The 22,650-nt window shown below is 41.5% G+C and overlaps 2 protein-coding genes across 3 annotated transcripts; both read right to left on the reverse strand.

The window, feature by feature from the left end:
* Positions 1-793: 793 nt before the first annotated feature.
* Positions 794-12,953, reverse strand: LOC105568211 (sodium- and chloride-dependent transporter XTRP3). Of its 2 annotated transcripts, none has more exons than XM_012023683.1 (12): positions 10,926-12,949; positions 6,772-7,004; positions 6,105-6,125; positions 5,655-5,876; positions 5,448-5,558; positions 5,104-5,345; positions 4,494-4,641; positions 4,217-4,418; positions 3,970-4,129; positions 3,742-3,904; positions 3,452-3,652; positions 794-1,599 (listed from the first exon to the last, which is right to left on the reverse strand). In XM_012023683.1, the coding sequence occupies exons 1-12, from the start codon at positions 11,167-11,169 to the stop codon at positions 1,447-1,449; spliced, it is 2,100 nt and encodes a 699-aa protein (XP_011879073.1). In that variant the 5' UTR covers positions 11,170-12,949; the 3' UTR covers positions 794-1,446. The 2 variants fall into 2 exon arrangements, with proteins under 2 accessions (XP_011879073.1, XP_011879074.1); XM_012023684.1 differs by lacking the exon at positions 794-1,599 and adding an exon at positions 2,877-2,944 and having other exon boundaries at positions 10,926-12,953.
* Positions 12,954-13,627: 674 nt separating this feature from the next.
* LOC105568210 (venom serine protease 34-like) lies at positions 13,628-19,998 on the reverse strand. Its single transcript, XM_012023682.1, has 7 exons — positions 19,706-19,998; positions 19,023-19,241; positions 18,717-18,915; positions 18,045-18,245; positions 17,608-17,759; positions 17,379-17,535; positions 13,628-17,292 (listed from the first exon to the last, which is right to left on the reverse strand). The coding sequence occupies exons 1-7, from the start codon at positions 19,883-19,885 to the stop codon at positions 17,267-17,269; spliced, it is 1,134 nt and encodes a 377-aa protein (XP_011879072.1). The 5' UTR covers positions 19,886-19,998; the 3' UTR covers positions 13,628-17,266.
* Between the last annotated feature and the right edge of the window lie 2,652 nt (positions 19,999-22,650).

Genomic DNA, 22,650 nt, shown 5'->3' on the forward strand with positions numbered 1-22,650 from the left:
GCCTTGAGATATCAAATTATAGATACATAAAGACGGAATTTTTTAAATCTTATTAAAGTTGAAGATTTAACATAAAATTTAATTCTTACTCAGAGTTTAAAAAGATTCTGCAAATGGCAAACTATCTTTTAAATTAGAAGGTGAGATAATAATATACAGGGTATACTAAAACCATCGGATATCCCTTCAATCATAAATTCTTTAGAAAGTTTCAAGGCAAAAATTCTAATATCAAAATGTCGAGGCTATAATAGTTTTTAAATAATAAGCGTTTATATTTCACAAATCATAGACCTGAGATTTTGCGCGCTCTGGTACGGCGATATGACAAGTGATAAAAATATTCCTATGAATGTCGCCCTTGTTAGCATAGTAACAACCTTCATGATAACTGATATTGATCGACCACTTTGAAAGCTACAACACTATAAAGTGAAAATAAGTTTTATTTTAATTAGTTTTAAGATGTTTTAAGTTCTCTCACACGCCTATTATTCGTAAAGGGAAGATACTAATACAGCGCGTAAAGAAGCGGGAAAACGTATAGCGACAATGTTATTAAAATTTATGCGATAAGCATAATTCATAAAAAGAGTTAATTGGAACACTTTTATCAATTGTTATGTCGCCGTGCCTGAGGGCGCGAAATCTCAGGTCTGTCATTTGTGAAATATAATCGCTTATTATTTAAAAACTATTATAGTCTCGTCAATTTTGTATTAGAAATTTTCGTCTTGAAATTTTGTAAAGAATCTGTAATTAAAAGAATGTCCGGTGGTTTTAGTGTATATATAATATATTATATATACACTGTATATATAATATATTAACTTAAATGCGTATAATTATTATATACAGGGTACTCCGCACAACTCCTGACACCGCTCACGAGAAGATAGAAGAGACTGAGACAAATAGAAAAGTCCTGTACCATTTTGTAATTTTCGCAATAGTTATCGAAATATTGACGATCAAAACTCGCCGTATTAGCCCCCCTTCCCTCCCCCCTTGCCATCCATCGACAAGAGTCGGAGGTCGTATCACGACGATCGATGGATGGATGCATCTCACTCCGTGCTTACATTTGGCGGTAAGTCGAGCTAATACGGCGATTTTTGATCATGAATATCTCGATAACTATTACCAAAATTGCAAAATGGTATAGGACTTTTCTATTTGTCTCAACCATTTCTATCTTTCCGTGAGCGGTGTTGTGCGGAGCACCCTAATAATATATGTACAATACATATATTATTCTTCGTTAAAACCTAATTTCCTCCAATTTACAAATTAATGATTATAATTAAAAATAAAAATAATTAATTTATTCCACAAATTATAATAATGTAATAAAATTACTTAAGTCTTTACGTATGTATAATTTGATATCTATTACTGTATATTTAGATTACGAACAAACGGAAAACGTCTCGCCGATTATGCGTTTTAAAAATTCATTACTTCCATTTTGAAGGCCCTACCCTTCATCGCTTTGTTAGCTAGTTTACTCATAGAAGGTGCGGAATTCGTATCATCGTCGCTATTAATGTCCTCGTCTTCTTCCGGGAAGTCCTCAAGCCGATCGTGGTATTCATCAAGCTGAAAATTAAAAATTCACAAGTTAAATATTTATTAAGGTGCAATAAATCAGCTAAGAGATTAGGTGACCATGACTTTTGGAATAAAAGTACAGCGTCAAAATAGTTACTCATTTTAATTGCAATTTTCAGACTTGCTAGTGATAGGAGTTGCCTTTCTAAACTCTGAAAACCGCATGTAAAAAAAGAAGCTATTTCAATTTCAACCGCCAAGATTTTATAAGCGTCGCCAAAAATCGAAAGGTTTAGTATCATAAGTGATCCAGACTTTATAAATAACCTTCTGCTAAGCTTCCGCCCGCATTCATCACCGTGTAAGAATCGAAAAAACAAATAGCGCACATTTCTAAACAGAAGCTATTTATGAGCTTCCGATTCCCGCGAGTTATAGATTTGTAGCTCACGATCGAGAAGTCGTAAATAGGCTCGACTTCTGAACTGTTTGCTTTCTTATTTCCGCATGGCGAAAAGGCCAGCTGGACAAAGACTCGGAACGATCTACGTGAATACGAAATTTCATAGTTGATAGACCACTTCTAATTCTCAACCGATCAATTGTATTCTTCTGTACATACATGAGTATTTCTGATGAAGCTTCATTCCTGGTGAAGCATAATATGAATCCTGATGAGAATTGTGGATTGTCATGTTTGACATGCTAATCAGGCCAAACTTCGGGGTGGAACGCATACTTACCCGAAACAAGCATGCTGATTTATTGCATTAATAAGATGTAGATTTATATTTTGTAACTTCTTATGGCAAAAATTTGGTATGAAAATGCTACAATTACTTCAATATCGGTCTCATTGATTTGATAATAGGACGTGATACATAGACAGCAGATGTAATTTAAATTAGAATACTTTACGTTCGCGTTGATCGATTTTGTGGAAAATAATTCCGAAAGATTTTTAATATTATCGTCTTTCTTTACCTTCGAATATTTGTTCATCTTATTTTAAAGGGATCTGAAAGATCTAATCATGCATTCTATCGATGATGATGATGATGATACACTTTAAAGAACATATTAGATTTATTTGAAGGTATCTGCGTCATATTTCATTATTAAATCGTGCAATCAATTAATTGCAATTTTATGTACTTCAAGTATGAAGATTTAACCTAGTAAAAAGGGAAGACAGAAAGTCAAGAGACAGAAACTAGAGCCACGATGTTAAGAGTATGCGCTGGGCATCGTATACGTGTGACGATGAATGCACTAGGAGTAACATTCAGAGGATGCATTCTCAAAAGTTGTTACTGCGAACTCACGTGTTACGTAGCTACGGGGATATCGAGTAATCGACGTTACCACAGACAGAATGGATGCTTACCTACAACTGCAGATCGTACGTTCAATTGTGAGTAACCTAAAGCGAGTCACGTACGCACGCTTAATTGGCTCACCATGAGGAACAGCTTGCGCAACAACTCGGGGGAATCGATGTAAGCAACATTTACGAGTTCATTTCAATTTGCGCAAGGCCAGATTACTGATTAAACGGCATGACATTCGTTAGCCCGTGGTGCGCTAATTAAGCTGTCCCGTTTCAACAGGCTATCTCGGAGGGGTACAACGCTACTTGTTCGAAACAATTATTTTAACGGGAAGGAACAACACTACTCTCGTTCAAAACAATTAACTTAATGGGAAAGAGACAACGTCCAGTCTGTGGACTATCTGTCGCGAATTTTACACACATTCCATCTCACGAACGATCACAAGCCACAAACGCTATTTCCGCGGACAATATTTTCCTCCGCGTAATTTCCTTCCAAAGTAACTCATTCGCATTTCTACTGTATAAAATACATATAGCTACGATCGTAATTGAAGTTGCACTCACATCAACGTCGCCCATCATTTCTTTAGTAGAAACGGTGGTGTCGATGCGTCGAATACTGCCTTGATGTATATCCACGTCGAGTTTCACCAGCTGGAATCGACGCAGAAGGAAAACAATCGGAATCGGAGCGATTCCTGCCAAAATGATGACGACAGCGATACCCAGCACCCAGCCAGGATAACTCGTGGGCACTGCTTCACCCTGAAGAGCAGAAATATTTTTACAATGTGATTTGTATGTAAAAGTTTACATATTTTAATTATATGTTTCGTAGTTAATTATTAGCTTACCGTTGCTGCATTCCACGCCGAATATTGCGGTTTCTTGATGAACATGGAAACGATGCTGAACAGAAGGATGCAAACCATTATTATGGGAGCGAGAAACCGCCACGTGAATTGCCAATAAGGCCCGGGTTTATATCCGGTCATCTCTTCGATGTCCTTCGTAAATCTGCACAGCATTAATCCGTTAATCCACCTCACTCGGAGAAGAGGCTCGCGGACAGTTCAACTCACTTTTCATGGCCGTACACGAAAACCACGGAGATCATTTCCATCAGGGCGACTATAACGAGACCGATGGTGCCGGCAAAACTGTCAAACATTTTCAGCCAATACTCTCCAGCGCCAGTGCAGAAGATGAGTCCCACGAAAAAGCATATGACGCAAACAACTCCTGCGTTCGTAAATTACGCAATTAAAACGAAATTTTTATCAGTAGTTTTTTTTTTCACTAATATTATCACCGGTGGAATGCGCTTACCTGTCATGTATTGCTTCTTTATTCTCTTGAAGAGATCTATGTCAAAGATTACGCAGAGCATGCCCTCGAGTAAGCCGATTTGCGAGCCCAGGCCGAGTGCTAGAAGCATCATGAAGAAAATGCAAGACCAAAACGGCGCTCCCGGCAGTTCCACGATCGCCTGTGTAAATATGATGAAAGCCAGTCCGGTGCCCTCGGCGGCCTGTGCGAAAGAAATTGTCACTTAATTATTCCACGACAATACACTCGACAAATTCGCGAAACTATCATTGCTCACGTTGTCCAATTCCTTGCTGAGACTGCATGACTTCATTGTGAGGTTCATTGCCGAGGAGTTGAAGGTGTCCATCAAGAGTTCGTAGTCCTCGAGGTTGAACGAGGTCGAATTATCCAACAGCCCATTTTGTATCAGGGTATCCCTCGCGCTAAAATAAAAGCGATTTAACATATCTTCTGTGTCCCTCTGTTCTTCGCCAACGATCAATATATCCCGTCCCGTCCCATTATGACTCGAACCCTCCCGTTTCTAAATGCTCAACCATCGACACGTCTGACACTTGCAATCTAAATTAAATTAAATTGTGATGCACCGTGTAAGTATACATTAATAATGTAATTAATTTTTGCAGTTCAACCATGTTGCTAACATTCGTTGTCATACATTATTAATGTAATTAGTTTACAACTTAATTTAATTAAGATTTCCGAATGTGCGTTATACGTTAATAGTATAAAGCGACGACACGCATATCTTCTATCTCGAACAAGCGGCAACAGCTAGCATGGTCGTTTAAAGACACATCTCCGCAGCCGTGGACCATTTTTTCTCACTACCCTCTTCGCGATGGCGAATTTAGAAACGATGGCCGCACTTGCGGTCGCATTACCTGACGACGCACTTGTCCACGTTTGACATTGCCTTGAACCCCAAAATGGCGAAAATGACAACGCTCGCGTAAATGGCAGTAAACGCGTTGCACACGCTCACCAGGATCACGTCCCTCACGCAGTTGTTGTCAGGAGTGTTGTAGCTGCCGAACGCGATCAGGGAGCCGAACGCCAGCCCGAAGCTATAGAAGACCTGGGTCGCCGCATCAAGCCAGACCGTGGGCTCCAACAATTTCTCGACCTTGGAACGAATAAAGCAAATGTCATATCTGATGCCCGAGCGTATCGCTTTCTCGCGACGCTTTCCTCGATAAGGTCAACCCCGATCGGGATCGATCGTCACCTTTGGCGTGTACATATGCGCCAGTCCAGCGCCCGCACCCCTCAATGTTATCCCGCGGATGAAAAAGATGGTCAGTACCAGATACGGGAACATGGACGTAAAGTATACCACCTGGAAAAAGGGGATGATTCATTACCACGATGGCAAAAGGAACGAGATCGCGAGATCGATCCCTTCAGCACGGTTCCGGTCCTATCTTGAACTTACTTTGCCAGACGATTGTATCCCCTTCATGACGATAAAAAACACAACAATCCAACTGAGCAAGAGACAAAGTACGATCCACCATTTGAGACCTTGGCCGTCCTCGATGGATGGTGCCGCGTCCAAGGTAGTCCTGTACCAAAAATACGCGGTCTCCGAACTCTTAACGCATTCCTCGACCGGTTTCCCGTTCAATTCCGGGCATTGTGCCCACGGCAGTGATTCCTAAATTACGTCAGAACATGCAAATAGATCATCAATATACGCTTTAACGGGCATACTGTTATTGCGTTGTAAAAGCCGAAGCGGCACTTTGAGCGCTGAATCGAGAGACTGACATTGTGACGAAATTTACATATTATAGCTTTCTTGTACAATTTAAACATAATAATATCTGTATCTGCAGCAATACAACGCAATATCTCTCATTATTCACAAAAAAGTGATACTTACACCAAATTTGATCGTAACAGCCTAGTTGAAACATGAAAGAAAAATAAATGTTATTAATAGTTTGCAATTTATAGAAAATGTTTTTTTTACGAAGACGCCATTAATAATTACATTTGAGCGTAACATTCTGTACATTTTTATTATCGCTATCATTTAAAGTAACACTCTCATTTATGAAATATTTAATATAGAAATCTCTTCATTTTTGTTCGCGCTTAAAAATTTCTTAATTATCTCGCCCTAATTTCATTTCTACAGCCTCTAGTACCCTTAAATAAAATGATTTTTATTGTGAAGTAGTATAGCATATTAAATATAGAAATTTCTTAATTATCTCGTCCTAATTTTATTTCTACAGCCTCTAGTACCCTTAATAAAATGATTTTTATTGTGAAGTAGTAGCATATTAAATATAGAAATTTGTTCATTTTTGCTCACGCTCAAGAAATTCCTTAATTATCCCGTCCTAATTTCATTTCTACAGCCTCTAGTGTTCTTACTAAAATCAGCAAACTTTTAAACACTTGGTTTCCCCGCAAGCAACGTCTTTCATTATCTGTTTAAGTTTAAACTGTGAACTAGCGCGGCGGGGGAGAGTCACTTAGGACGTCTCGACGCAGATTACCGTGGCGTCAATCGGTGCTGCGAACCTTATCGATCTGCTTACCTCGAGCGAGTTGAAGAGGTAGAAGACGCACCAGGTAATAATTACGTTGTAGTAAAGCGCAACGAAAAACGTCACTATACACGACGCGATCCCTATACCGCCTAGCCATGGGTGTATTGTGTTCCAAACGCCCAGGGCGCCCTGCCGCATACGTTGTCCGAGACCCAGCTCGATCAGGAAGAGGGGTACACCCTCCAAAATGAGCATGATGAAAAAGGGTATGAGGAAGGCACCTAAAACATACGTACACGTGCAAATATCGCTTCGATGGGTTTTCAATGTTAGAGCTGCCTATCAAAATTTCACCGGAAAACACAATTTAATAGTGTACAAATGTACCCTGTAATTTTCTCGTATATATCATAACGTTTAACTCGCTCTCTCTTAGCTCGTTTAATAGAGTTAAATAGAAATTCGTTTGAGCGAGAGGTTTTCTACTTTACAACATCTCATCCGCGTTTTTGCGCGTCCCCGGTCCCTAACAAGGTCTTCTCTCCCTTCGCCTTTAGATGTCTAGTTTCGCGGTCGTAGAGAGAGAGAGAAAGCTGGAGCGCCTTGTATTGATCGAATAACCTAAGTCCTAACCCGTTCAGCCACCCTACCGCTTCGACCATTTTTTGGTATTCATATACAAATTAGAACTAAGAAGAAGCCCGTGGGTCGAAAAAACGTTAAGATACGCACGACCGATCAAGTTGGGTGCGTGAAATAGTAGAAAGATAATAAGAGTGCTATTAGGTCCAGCGTAATTGATTAATTGTACTCTGCAGCGTCCTAAATTTTAACGTTGATATCTGATTTATTGACGGAAACAGAGGCTGAGAGAATTTCCCGAGGAAACTGGAACGTGATATCGATCTCGATCGCGTCCTCGCAAGCTTTGATAACACGATGTTGCGGCAACTGATGCGTCGTTTAACACCTAAATGGCCCGTAACCCAGGCTCTCTGTATTTAAAGCCGCTATTACATTAGCGAACCACGGCGGCAGATGTTAGGTCGTCGCGTGCTTTCTGTTACACAGCGGTATGGATCGATCGATGACGACGCGGACGCGGAACGGCGCAACGAGGAAATTTCCATTGAAAGCCGAGCCTTTTGACTCGTTTAGCCTAAAGGTGTGCGTATCCACGTGCGACTGAAAATCGTGAAATTCAATCGCCGACAATGACCTGCGGTTGTGTGCGATTTCTTGCACCGGTGACAGTCGGTGTACAATTTAACACCAATCGGCAGTTGCATCTGTAATCGAGACTTCAACAAAATTTAACAGGTTTCTTTTTAATGTTCAATATACTATTTACTGCTGAATAGCGAAACAATTTACACAAGAGCGTCGATTTCTTTTAAAGAGAAGGTTTCCTCGCCTTGAATCTCTCTTTTTAAAAAATAGGTCTACGACCGGTCGGGAGTTGAACCTCCTCGATCTCGCGCGCGATGATGAATTCAGCGAAATCACGGCACTACTTAACTCTGAATCTCGATCGTAAGTGAGGTGCCTGGCACTTCTAGACGGAGGTGCCTTCGGCAATGAGATAGACGTTAGAGCGGCACGATAATCTGGTAATTGGAAACTCGATCTGCGCAGTTTTGCCGGATGGTAACCGATATGATTTCGGCGCGCATAAACTCCGGCGTCATAATCACGCGAGGGCCACCCGTGCACCTCACTCTCGTGACCTACCTCTACGAAAATAGACGTATGTTAACCAGCCGTTTGTCCGTTCGTGATTGATAAGGAGGGCCACCTCCCGAAATGGGCGAGCTTAAAATAATGCACGATCGAGGGGAGAAATTTTACAAATATTTCACGGGTTAACGGGCCGATATTTTCCATCCGAAAGATCGCAGGCGTTACGTGCTGTTGCACCGATACTTGACGCGGTACCAAGCGAGACGCCACCTCGCCGGCACGTATGCCCCGCAGTTGCATTCGCAGTTGGTCGACCTTTCACGTTACGTTGAATTAAATCAGGTGTAACCTTCAACTAACTTTATCTCGATGAATAACATATGTTTTCGCGTATTGATTCTGCATATTTTTATTTCACCTGTCGCGATAAGATTGCCGTCACCATTAGGCGCATGTAATATTAATAATCCGTATTACGCATATTACAAATATTTCCGTAGCAAACCCTTTTTACAGCATACGTAAACGTTCTGATTATGAATGCGACGATCGTGTTTTCTCTCGAGGATTGATTAACTTCTACTTGTGCAGCAGGGAAGAGTCTATAGATTCTCGTACACGTATACCTTTCATTATACGTGCCCGCTATTCTTTCCGCGCAAAAAATGCATTTAATAAAAAGATGATACGCTGCCAACGTAAGCAAACGCGCCGTCGTCGCCTTTTGATTAAACTTAGAATAATGAGGAACGCTTAATTAAAGTCGACAGTGTCGACTTATTGCGAGAATCTGTAAAAGAGGAGTCTCAAAGGAGAAAACTTATTATAAGAGCAAGGGACTCATTACGCTATTTGCTTATAAAAATAAAACGCCGGGAGAAGCAAAGCGTAGGAAGTTATAAAATTCAAAGATACTAGAATCAGCGCCATTTAAGGGTATCGTGTTTTAAAAATAGAAACGAATCAAATGGACTCGAACGGAACTGAAGAGTTAATGAAAGCTGAATGAGTTGCGCGCGGCTGAACCATTCGTCGTGAATTATGACACGCCGCCTAGGCGTGGTGTACTAATATTAATTTTACAATTCAGCTGCAATGTCAGTGGGCGAGTGTTTTATTATGTATTAGAGTGATATTATTGACCAGAGAAATGGCGAAAGGAAGAAATGGCATTCGCAGCTAATTACAAGTTGAAAACAAATACGATTGATCAGGAAAGTTTCGTAATATCCGGCGGGCGTGGTGGCCGCCGAGATTGATCGATAGAAGGAAAATGCGTCTCCAAGGATGTCGGCACGCGAAATATTTCGTGGCAGTTATATTTAACCGCGGCGTGGAACTGTAGGATACCTGAAAATAGTCGTCGACTAGTATAGCCATGCGCTTATACCGGCTCCACTGCCCTCATATCGAGCAGCCTTGTCCTTGCTCTTTTTCGCTTTACATCCGACGCCGTGGAGACCGACGACGGCCGTGAGTTGCAACAACTTATTTCCAATGTATGCAACTTTACGACGTACGTCAACACTCGTCGCGTATCGGGCAATTCGGCGTAAATAATTCAGATAAATAAATTTCACGCTTCTTGGAAACCTGACGTTTGATCGAACGTCTGTAGAAGGCCGAATTCTTGGAAGGTGAACGATAGGAGAGAAAATCTATGGGTGCATTCGCGATTATCCGCAATCTGTTTGATATTTGATATTGCGAAGACAGAACGATACTACCCGCGACAGTCGCTACGTAAACGAACGCCCTATGTTTCTTTTAGTCGAGTGGTATATGAGGCTTCCACAAATTTCAACTGATTAACGCGTGCAATTTATAAACGGAAATTCCACAGCTTCTAGTTTCGCGGATGTAGAATTTTTAAGAACATTGAGAAAAATGTCCGATTAAATATAGTTGAATAATCCAATTACATAATAACAAACGGGTATATCCGATGAAAAATGCGATCGGTTTTTCAATCAAATTTCATCGGATGTATCCGTATTTTAACCGGTAAACGTAATCGGAAGCACTATTCAATTGGTTTAGCCGATGAAATTTTTGCTCGGTATAAGTTAACGAATATGACTTAATTTATTATCAGGCCCTTGTTATCGGGCAAATATAATCTTGTAAGTGGTATAGATATTCTCTACTTTACAGTATATCTGCGTGAAAAAAAATGCTATCCCGAGGCTGCATCAACGTGGCTACTGCACAAGAGATATATGTATCTATAATATACTCAGACATTATAGGTGCGCTCGTACACGTGGGAAACTGGAGTTTACCTAGCTATCCGTTGACACGCACATGGTTCAAGAACACCCCGTGGTGCCGCCTGCTGCACACGAAGGTCGTGAAAATAAAAACACACAGCTTACCAATAATAACACAAACAGGCCTGCACGTTAAAATACATTTGCTCCACATTTACGAGTAAATTCCAAGTAGGCATAATTTCTGGTCGCGAGTCTAGCACGATAATTTGCACGACCTGCGCGTCGCGCTCGGACTTAATCGACACTCACCACCTCCGTTCTGTTGGCACAGATAAGGAAACCTCCAGATATTGCCCAGGCCGACGCTGTATCCAATAATACTGAGAAAGAATTGCATTTTCCCGCTCCATGCCGCCCTGTTCTCCTCCTTCGTCTCCTGGACGGTGCCAACATGTTGACTTCCGGTCGCCACGATCGTCACGTTGTGGCCGGATTGGCGGTGGTTGTTCAAGGGAGCCAGCTCGTGCCCATTTCTTCCGGTCTCGGCTACCATTCTCCCGTGGATCCCGATGGGTACACAGAGAATCACCGATCACTCGCTTCCTAGCGGGTGGTGTACTTAATTGAGATCTTTAGCGCACCTCCTCGGGTTTGTTTGCCAGGCTCGCCCCCACGTGCCACTTCTCACCGCCACTTCCTGCCGGCTGTTTATTTCCTTTTTCCCGTGTACACACGAATATCCCCGGGGTCTTCCGCTCCGCCGACGATCTACCGACGCGATTTGGCAGAGACACGCGGTATCTTCGCGTCCGCGAGCTGACGCGAACCCCTCGCAGATCTCGCGCAGAGGCAACTACCACCGCCGCGCGCTCTTCGTCGACTCGTGCGGGAGCGGATGGGCGGCGAGCCGTGCAGCAATAACGGGATATAACAATAACGTTAAACAACAATAACAATAACAGCAGCAACAGTAGTTAGCTTTCACTTAATTCGTAATGTCAACAGCGTCCGCACTATCGCGTCCGAAAAAATACTGAGATATCGGCCTCGCCCCCGTCGAGGTGTGTAACCAGTAACAATTCGTTTCTTAATATTAAGCGTGCACTCGGTCTCCGCGATGAGAGGAATGGTCTCTCGTCCGAGTCCCGTCCGTCCCTTTCTGGTACGTGCGTGCCCCGACGGTACTCCTTATTGACTGTTTGCGGACGCATACGCGGCCGCGTAGAGGCGGGCTGAGGCAGGATGACAAGGGCGCGAGGTACGAGGAAGGATACGTCATAGGATAGGGTAGGACCTCTTGGCGAAACAGAGTGGGCGGGTGGCACGTAGGTGACCCGATAAAAATCGAGCGCCGGCCGACGCGATACGCGAGTTACGAGGGAATCCGGGGGTCACGTGTTACCAGTCCTCGCGCTGTCGAAGGATATCGACGGCCGATCGGGGGTTGGAGCGATACCCGGGCCTTCGGCACGCGCTACCTGACATTGACGGAAGAAGCGACGGGTTGGCAGCCGGGGGTTGGCGCACCTAACGTTACGTTTGGAAGCAATCGTAGCGTGAAAAACGGAGTGAGAGAGGGGGCGAATGAAAGTACGCGTGTCGTTAATAGCCGCCGTCGGGACGAAATATCGATCCTCCGCGCGGAAGCGAGATACCGAATTGAGGGTTGAGCGTCAGAGAGGAGAGGAGGAAAGAGCGAGACAGAAAGAGAAAGAGAGAGGAAGGGAGGAAAGAAAGAGGGACGATTCTAATTTCTGGCTTCTCGAAGCGACGTGACACGATATTCGGGATGCAAAGCGGCTCGATTGTCACAGGGGGTGTGTTGGTCTCGTCAGCCCTTAAACGAGTGCCTCTTCAGCTTCGGTCGTGGTCGGTGTCGACGGTAGTCTTCCTGCTTCATGAATCGGATGCCCTTAAGTCGCTGCCGTTTGCGAATCGATGTAGTCGGAAGTCACGAGTCCAGCATCATAGTTGGTCTCCCTCGGCTCGACTCCGCGCGCGAGGAAGACGTTGCGCCTCTCGTCGTCGTCGTCGCCGTCTCCGCCGCCGCCGCCTTCGTCGTCGTCGTCGTTGTCGTTGTTTCAGATTTAGTACAAGGTCTCGGTGAACTTATTATCGGCGAGTTTATTATTTAAACTCGGTGATCCCCGGACGGGTCGGACTGACGTCGCTGCGGACGCGCGTGTGTCGTTGAAGAGCGAGACTGCCGAGGCATTTGGTACCCATGTGTACCGCTCCTTGCTGCCCCGTCAGTCGAGTCAGTGTCCGTTTTCCTCGCTTTTGGTTGTTACAACGGATCCCGTCAGCAGGAAATGCGAGAAGCGCGATCGGCGAGGAGCCCGCGTAAAATTTCGTGAACCGTGCGTGCTCCGGCTCGGTGGATGTGCGCCTCGTACGAACGTCAATATCGGACTGAGCCGACGCTAGTGCGCGACGGTGTGCGCGAGGGAGCAGACCTACGGAACGGGAACCTCTGGAGCGACATCGACGTCTGTACAATACGACGAAGGTTCGTTCTACCGGTGGTCCGGTCCCCCGATTGGCCGCGGTAATTGTGTTCGTACGCGCATACGCCGGCCGACCGACCCCTTTTAAACGGTGAAGAGCCGGGTAGCGCGAGCGTTGTTATCTTATTATATTATAGAGCAGAAGAGGCGACGGTTCGCATCAAAATGGGGTGAAAAACTACTTCAGACACCCAGGCGCGACTTCTTCCTTCCACGGTTCCAAAGTTCAGCGATTATATTAGAGATGTAATCTGGATCGCAAGTTCAATTGTAAATCGAAATTAGTAAATGAACAGCGACTTGGATTTTTATCGATCAGCTTGTGCGATAATCCCGTCCTATTGCTTCTCCCAACGACGGCCGCTGAGGGATGACGAGCGCCAGTGTAAATTTAGAGATAAATCGCCGATCTGCGTCACGACTCCTCGTTGAAATGTTTCGCTAATTGTTTTGTGTGCGCATTCCCATTGATCTTTCAGCGCGCCAAGATGATGGAAATGTTTTTCCCTCCTCGCTTACGTTTCAGTGACGTGCGCCTCGGCTCGTTTGAACTTCGCGGGCCTCTTCTGGGGTGGCAAGGGTAGTTCAAACCGACGAACTGGCGCCATCGATCGGATTGTTGTTCCATTAACGGGGTAGCGGAGACACATTCGGCGGCCGCGCAGCTTCCCACGCGTCGTCGTTTTCCCTCGTAACCGCTTCGATCGAAAAGTCTCCGCAGCATCCTCGTAACTAGGCCTTCCGGGCGTCCGAGAGCATCTTAAGCCTCGTCCAAACCACTTCATCCCCTTCGAAAAGAAAAAGCAATTTTCGCTGAGGTAATCGTTTAGCAAAAATCTCTGGCGAACTCAAGTTCACCCTAAATATCTCGAGACGAATCGAAAGCGAGATTGAGAACAAAATTAATCCAGCTTTTCCCTTTTTTACTTCCACACATTTATTGTAACAGTTTTTATATGTGTTTCATACCTTATCATTAAAAGGACACGTTGGCTCCTATTATCTCTTGGCAAAATTTCTCAGATTCTTGGCAAGCTCATGACGTCGGTAACTAAAGGCCATCCCGATCACACCATGACGTCATTCGGCGCTATAGTTACTGTACTATCTCTAGGAGACAAAACGTTTCGCCGGGATCTGTCCGTACCTGCTATATGCACAGGTACATAGAGGCGGGTCAGTTAGTAGCCTCGTCGAGTTACGTAAGCGGTCGCGTAACCTTTTGACCTTGTTCTCGAGTTCTTCGCTATCCGTGTATCACCGTTTACCTCATTTGCATCGAACAACATTATTGGATATACTCATAACCGTGTCAGTTGTACAACCAGTAATGACCGTCGCGACGTTCCGCTTTTGGTGACCCGCGCCGAGTAAACTTGGATCTTCACGTATGCACGCTGAAACTTTGAGTAGAAAAAAAAAACGCAAAATGTTTAACGAAGTATTTCAGATGGCATTCCAGAAAATCCGCTTACAAGTTGTGCTACTTCGTGCATTGAACGCTGAGCCGTCTGGAAATCCGATATACCGCCTATCTTTCTTTTCGCCGCGACACATGCGCTGATTATGGCGCACCAATGTCGCGAGCGGTGCTTGCATAATATCGCGTAAACCTTGGAAGTAATTTTCCGCCTACAAATCAGTTCGGACGGCTAAAATATTAACGGTGAAACATAATGAAAAATGCGAGTCTCGTCAGCTTGCTATCTATTACGTACACAGTACAATACGTTATGCATTAACATGTATACGTTACAATACGTCGTACAGACATACAGCAGAAAAATATTTTTAGTAATGTATATTTTACTAACAATAAGATTACAAAGGATATAAATTCTTAAGATAAATAAAATAATGAGACGCAGTCCGTATTGAATACAATACCGACGGTAATACAATACAATAGTACATACGGACGTTTGTATCTTTAGTCTCCTTCATTGTAAAATTCCTTCCTTAATTTGTAAAATTCGTATTAGTGACGCTGCGTAATTTACTTTCATGTTTCCAAATATATTATATACACTCCATGAACATGCGTTCGTTGTAAATAATTCAAATGTAGGAATAAAGACAGTTCGAAACAATGTTATACAATACATAACGACGCGTGCACGTAATGAGCAATACGTGTCCTTGCTGTTCAATGCACCGTGCTAAATGCGATGGGCGACCGAACGATGGTGGTCGCGAATGACGCACAGGATTTGATTATGATTTTTCTTCCTGTTTACGAGAGAGCCCAGCTTTATTTTTTACCGCTGCAGAAATTGAAACTCGAAAGGAAGAATTCACGGCGAGCAGATCATCTTTCGCCGCGCACATCCTTCGCGCGTAAAATAAGGACGTAGGTACCTACGCTCGTACCTTTACCATTCATCTAGCATCGCATACTAAAGTGGTTATACAAGCCCGTCCTCACAATGGTCATTCAATTTCTTTCTGCGCCTCGGTGTAAGGTATTTTTGTATTATTATTCTGAATGGTACCGTGTCCCTCAGGAATAAACGAGGATTATACAAGCCGTGAACCGGTAACGGGCCTAGTTCACCAAGTTCTCACGATGAAATATTCGATTCTTGACATTGAACGTTACATTTTAATTTTTAATTTTTTTACAAAGAAAGAGAAAGAGAGAGAATATCATTAGTTGAGAACATTTTTAATCTGTCAAGTTTGCAAGGATGTATGAAATAGAAGCAACTAGACCATCTGGTTTTTCCAAAATACAATTGGGTTTGTCAATAATATCTCTGGTAATGTAAAATATTTCAATCTCCCTTAGGAAAAGCGTATTTTCTCGCGAACAGTTTTTCATATTAGAGTTCTGTCACAATGAGAAGAATATATCTATTTGCGTACTATCATTGGGTCAACAACTATGTCAAGGATGCATTACCGCGATGCATATCGAAGAAATCAATTTGTTTAATAAATGTATGCCGCAATCACGAAACTATTATTACTGATACGCGCTCGTAAAAGATTTGTTCCGCGAGAATACTCGTTATAACGGCACGACAGAATATATTTTTGTGAACGTATGAAAAATATAAATATTATTCATTTTTGGTATATCGACTGATCTCTCTCGTAAGGTCGTATCTCGATTTTATGCAATTTCTGGTCGAGAATGAGCGTTCGAGCACAAAAACCGAAAAATTGCATAAAATCGAGATACGACCTTGCGAGAGAGATCGATCGACACAAGCAGGAGTGAGATAAAACAACACAACAGTTTAGGAGAATCGATTTCTGTGGCAAAAACTTCTTCGTCAGTCGATCACTTCTTGCAGTCTGCAATTTTATCAGAGTATCGTACTGTCTTTATTCATGTTGCATATTTTATTTCTGTACCCCCCTCGCAGTAAGAGCATGATATAAATCTTCGGTACACATTGCGCCATGGCAAGTAAGCTAATGTGATACTACATTGGTCGGTGTAAGTGGACGTTTACCATAGACCATTCCCTCCCATAGACGGTTTCACGTCACATCCTCATTCAGGAATTTATTAATAATGAGACATTGTTTACGAGTCGTCAATGTTGATCCTTCTACACCATGGAAATCCCTATTAAGGACAATCAAAGTTCTCGTAAGCGTGCACACGTATATCGGGTGAAATAATGATGTGTTGGAACCGTCGTGCGCAATTTACGTCCCGTAACTCTTTCCAATGAATAAGCAAATCCAATTATTTCGGAACATCGTTTATACCAGCACGTACTAATGCGGTGCACACATGTAAAAATATATTGTTACAAATATTCGCTCGAAGCTATTTGACATGCATCTGCAGTCTGTTATTAATTATTAACTGTGTAATTCAAATTGATATTGATTATAGCATTTTAAAAGCAGATGAAGTGCATTTTGATGTACCACGTTGAGGATAAATCAAGAATATACATTTCGGTCCGTAAATTAATATTGCGTATGCCAAATATTACGTGAGCCAAAAGCATTGTATTAATTGGCGTAACTTCGAAATTACATAAAAATTACATAAATAATCAGATGAGAAATGACAATCTTAAAAATGCATCACGTATAAATAACCCGCGGTAAATTGGAAGAATATCTAAGATAATAAATTGTAAGCAAATCTTTATACATTTCCGTTTACATGCACGCTTCTTATTCGGGCATGCAGTATTGGGTACCTGTAAGAAGATATAAATAATTTAAGTGTCGTAGGATAAATAAACCGTCAATGGGGCGCAACGTGCTGTACACTTCGTGCACTTACCCGGCGTTACAGCTAAGATCCAATCTATGTATGTACCGACACGCGTGTTGATTCCTGGCTCATCATTGCCGCAACCGAACCCGGAACTGATGATACCCACGAGAACCTCTCGCTTCGTCGTGGGATTCTGCCAAAGATCGGGACCACCGCTGTCGAACTGTAACGAAAGACACGAATGCGAAAGTGCATATTTATTTTGCAATAATTACTGTAAAATTTCCTACGCTACCTGACACGCGTCTTTTCCTCTCCCGTAAGTGCACAGTTGACTGTATGAAACATTCGGATACTCTCGACGACAATCCCGATTCGTAATCACGGTTAACGTAACCTTCTGTAAAGTTGTAGACTTTGTTCCTCCGAACTGTGTCGTTCCCCAACCTGTTTTGACCCAATCGAATGATCAAACATGAAAATCAACACTTGAAAATTTATTGTTTAAAAATCAACGCGAAACAACGAAAATTTAAAACGGCCCATATTCGGAATCCTCTTTTGTCGATAAAAGCGTCCATAAAAAATCCTTTCAACCAATAAAAATCCTTCAAAACCAATTTTAGTGGCACTTTTAACGATAAAAGAGGATTCAGAATATGGGACAAAGTGTTTAAAAATACGTTAAGTTGCTTAGATAATAATTGTGTTGCTGCGACAATATTGCCTCACCCAACAATTCCACGTAACTTCCTGCAAAAGAGTCGTACTGATGTTGAAACGGAAGACAAACCGGTTCAATCTCTTCGCTGAAACTTATAACGGAATTCACCATTACTATAGCTATGTCATTTTCCAAGGATACGCTATTATAAACAGGGTGCACGTAAAATCTGGAAACAGTGTAGAGGCGCGAGGCATTTGTATCTGCACCTGAAATGTTAAAAGTCTCAGATTACCGTAATTAAAGCGCCGAACAAGTTCACGATATATTTTTTATCGAATACTTGAATTTTAATCGGATAAAGATTGTTCAGAATATCTCTTTAAGATCTGCACGAGCATATTTGCGAAAATTTTACTATTTAATTTCTTAAATATTTAATTTATACTTTACTTAAATTTTAAAGTAGAGGCAAATCCCCTAATATGAGATAGCGAAGTTTCTGCTAAATTAATAGGCATCATCTGTTGGTTCCACCATGAATTTATTGCCTTTGGAGTGAAATCTGTTTAGTGGAAAATTGATTGTTAGATCGTATAATTGTTACGAGAAAAGATTTGTGATTGAATTTGGACATTAAAAATCATCAGAATCCTATCTCATAATAGAGGACTTTTCTCTTATTATAGAAATTGAATTGGAGAAAAATTTATTCTTGAAAGAAACGCATTTGTTTTTACCTGTGCTGAGATCGTGATCTCCCACAAGTACGCCAATATTATTTGGGTTTCTATCGGTCAAACAATGCGCGGCGGTTATTACGTGTCTTTCGGAGATAATAGTCGCCCCGCAGAATACGTCTCGCTGAAAAGGATCGACGAGGCCAGCCATCATGGGGTACTCGTTCACGCCAGTTTCCATGCCTCCTACTATCTTCGTCTGCGACGGATAATTAAGATTAGAAGAAAAAGTTCGTACAAGTTTCTAAGTATAGCGTGTACAGGTCGAATCTAATTGTATTCATTATATCGATTGTAAGCGCGTACCGGCTTTTTCCATCCGCATCTGCAATCGTCATTCCCTATTTCGTCGAGCGCTTGTAACTCGCACAGGAACTTAACTCCCGACGACCAGAGGGAGATTGATAATTCAATGGTCATTAATTCTCCTGTCGATTCTACGCTAAATGTCTCGTTGCCGCAATAAGAATAAGACACGGAGTCGTTCACATACACGGTTAGTTTATCTAAGGCGCATCTAAGGTTCTGCGAAGAAAAATAGTCTGAATATCGTCGTGAAAATTTGATAATTTATTTGTAATACAGGAAAATCTCTTATTATGTGAGATAGGCTTCTAATATGAGATAGCAGGTTTTCAATATCCAAATACAATCACAAATCTTCTTTCGTAACGATTACATGATTTCATAATGAATTTTCCACTGAACAGATTTCACAAAGACAATAAATTCATGATGAAATCAACAGATGATGCTACTATTAATTTAGCAGAAACTCCGCTGTCTCATATTAAAAGCTTATCTCATAATAAGGGACTTTCCTCTACTAATTAACAACGATCGAATAATTTTCGAATTAGTTTCGACATTGCTGTAACGATTTGAAGCTCAGAAAATTAAATTATTCTTTTCACGGATACGAATCGACAGTTGTGATACATATCTTTCGGTAATCACGTCCGATATTAAACACAAAACGCAAATCTCACCCATGGTATGTTGAAATTGTTGCACGTCAATCTAACGCGGTAATCACTTTTCGCGATCCACTTGCAGTGCTGTCGACCGTTGGAGACGTCGGGATAGTCAGAATTGTACACATAATAGGTGCTCCCGGGTTTCAAATGTTGAGAATAATTGCAGCTTTGGTGAAACAAGCCGTTTGACATTATAAAATAGAACGACAGCTTCAACGCGAGCAGTCCAACTGCAAATAAAGGACAGATCGTTATCGACAGCTGTGCATACGCTGTAAATTTCCTTTATTATTACGAACGAACAATAAGGAAAACAAAGATGCATTGTGTAAGTTAAAAATATTACCTTTTAATTTACCACTACACTCATTGTCAGTTTCGCATCATATCTCTCTAAAGTCTAATCTACAATGTGAAACAAATCAAAACACTTAAAAAATTTGTCGATGATGCACGATTGTACAGTATATAATATACATTTTATCAGTTTGCACAAATTATTTAAACGTATCTATTGACTGCAAGGTAGAATGTTCTTAGACGCAGAAAGTACATTGTAGATTAGGCTTAAAAGTCAATCAGTGCATTATCACTAAAAACAGTTATAAGTACAGCAGTGAATTATTCAGTGCTATATTTATAACAAACTGTTATCAGTAATAATCCACTGAGTAACTTTCTTTAAGACGTAGATCTTTAAGACGTAAGATTTAAGAAAATGACCAATCGCAGTCGATTATTCTCTTCACATTCCGTAGTGATAGGTCACTTTCTTAAACCTTAAATCTTAAAAATCTTATTGTAAACGCCGCATTAAAGAGAGATCAGGATTTCATGGCGTGTGAAATAACGCATTTTTTAACCAGTGTTCTTACTTTCGCCCGAAACGAGACGGTGCTAAAAATATTCGCGTTGAAATGATCTCGGAAATGGACAGTGATAATTAAACGGGTCGTCCGCAACCAAGTATATTTCAGAGTATTTCGAGAGGAAATTATTGCAACGCCGGTTGCCGCCAATAACGTTGCGCAACCAAAGCGATTTCCCTCGAATTATACGAGATCTCTCTATTTCGCTGTCCCCTTGATTCGCGAAGGCAGACACGTCTCCTTGGCAATCGAAATCGGATTTGCAACCGAATCGTCGTGTAATAAAGCGGCATTACGCGACAAACTCAGAAATAGACGGTCGTTTATGAAGAACCGCATTGCGGTTGTCATGATATATCGGTGGACCAAGCAAATGTATAAAGACATGCTACCGGAATGAGTCGGGCTTTTCGCTCGAGTCGATAAGCGAATCGGCCCGATCGACGTTATCGCAATTTCCGCGAGGATATTGTGGACGTTAAAATCTACCTGCGTCGAGACTAATCGACGCGTTCGCGACGAAATAAAGAACCGCTCAAAGAATCGCGGAACGATATATCTTCTATCCTTTGAGCGAAAAACGGAGCAGTTCCTCCGCGCTCGATCGTCGCAACTATTATTACGATCAATTGTTAAATCTCGCAGCGCGATCGTGAGCGTTGCGCACGATTTTGCAAAGTTACGAAATCCGCGGGTATCGCGCCTCCGCGGCCGCGAGACAGCTAGGTGCGAGAATAAATGGAACGTGTATATAGGTGGCCGGAGCAATTTTGTTATAAATGGCAATTCGCTCTCTCTTTTTGTCCCCGGTCTACGAAGTGCTTTCAGCAGGCCCCACGTTGAATGAACCTGAATGAAATATGTATACGCACGCACATGTGTGCCGCGGGCATTCATTGATTCGCGCGCGGCGAGGAGACACGTCAGCTCCTGATCAGCTTCGCAGACTCCGCTCCGGTTCGAGCAGAGACTCGGGTCTATTGCCATCTAACCGCGAGCTGGGGTACCACCGGAGCACACGTTCGACGTTACCGGCGACTACTAAATATACTAGAAATATACTATAATATACATATAATATAGTAGGAAAAACTTATAGTAATTCTAACAAAATCGTTTTGTTCCTCCAACAAAATTGTTTTGTCCTCCCAACAAAACTGTTTTGTTTCCCCAACAAAGTGAAACTTAAGTAAATTTTGTCTCTTATTTTATGATTAAGTTATTTTCTCTTTTATGGACAACTATGTGTTAAAAACACTAATCCTATTGAAAAATAATTGTGCGAAATATTTAGCTAAAGAAGTAAAATAATTTCTGTTCTATTAAACGTTCTGCTGTAATGGTGAATAATTTTAATAATGTATAATAAAGAAATTTTCGTATCGTCATCACGTTATTATCAAATATGGCAATATTCAAGTAGCAGCAACAATTTTGCTGCAACAACAAAATTATTTTCTTCCGTGCGTATTATTGAAAGTCTATAAGTATGAAATAATGCGTGGGGTAAAACTAATAAACAAAAAGTAAACATAAAAATAATGTTTGCTTGGTAATAGTTGTAAAACCTTTTGCCACTATTATAAAAGTAATAGTTCTCACTGCAAAAAAATGTTAGCTGTTAGTAGCTAATCTTTCGTTTTCGTGTAAGAAAACATTATTTTTGTGTTTACTTTTTGTTTATTATTTTTACACTACATATTATTTCATACTTATAGACTTTCAATAATACGCACGGAAAAAAATAATTTTGCTGTTGCAGCAAAACTGTTGCTGCTACTTGAATACTGTCATATTTGATAATAACGTGATGACGATACGAAAATTTCTTTATTATACATTATTAAAATTATTCACCATTACAGCAGAACATTTAATAGAATAGAAATTATTTTACTTCTTTAGCTAAATATTTCGCACAATTATTTTTCAATAAGATTAGTGTTTTTAATACATAGTTGTCCACACGGAGAAAATGGTTATTGTTGTTACAACAACATTCTCTATGATTAGGGAAAAAATATATGCAAGTTCAAATTACATTGATATTACATTGAATGTAGCTGTTAGGGTATGCTCATCTATACC

This window comes from Vollenhovia emeryi, unplaced genomic scaffold (assembly GCF_000949405.1).
Source record: "Vollenhovia emeryi isolate VEMERY1.0 unplaced genomic scaffold, V.emery_V1.0 DF939131.1, whole genome shotgun sequence".
In the NCBI taxonomy this organism is placed as follows: Eukaryota; Metazoa; Arthropoda; class Insecta; order Hymenoptera; family Formicidae; genus Vollenhovia; species Vollenhovia emeryi.

What these genes read in the sequence shown, in the direction of transcription:
- LOC105568210 (XM_012023682.1), bottom strand. Translation starts at nt 19,885, where the DNA reads ATGTCAAACGGCTTGTTTCACCAAAGCTGCAATTATTCTCAACATTTG. An exon ending in GAGGAAAAGACGCGTGTCAG is followed by an intron (nt 17,536 to 17,607) that starts GTAGCGTAGGAA and finishes CTTTCGTTACAG; the next exon opens with TTCGACAGCGGTGGTCCCGA. An exon ending in GATCTTAGCTGTAACGCCGG is followed by an intron (nt 17,293 to 17,378) that starts GTAAGTGCACGA and finishes ATCTTCTTACAG; the next exon opens with GTACCCAATACTGCATGCCC.
- LOC105568211 (XM_012023683.1), bottom strand. Translation starts at nt 11,169, where the DNA reads ATGGTAGCCGAGACCGGAAGAAATGGGCACGAGCTGGCTCCCTTGAAC. An exon ending in CTGTTACGATCAAATTTGGT is followed by an intron (nt 5,877 to 6,104) that starts GTAAGTATCACT and finishes GACGTAATTTAG; the next exon opens with GAATCACTGCCGTGGGCACA. An exon ending in CGGCGTGGAATGCAGCAACG is followed by an intron (nt 3,653 to 3,741) that starts GTAAGCTAATAA and finishes TCTGCTCTTCAG; the next exon opens with GGTGAAGCAGTGCCCACGAG.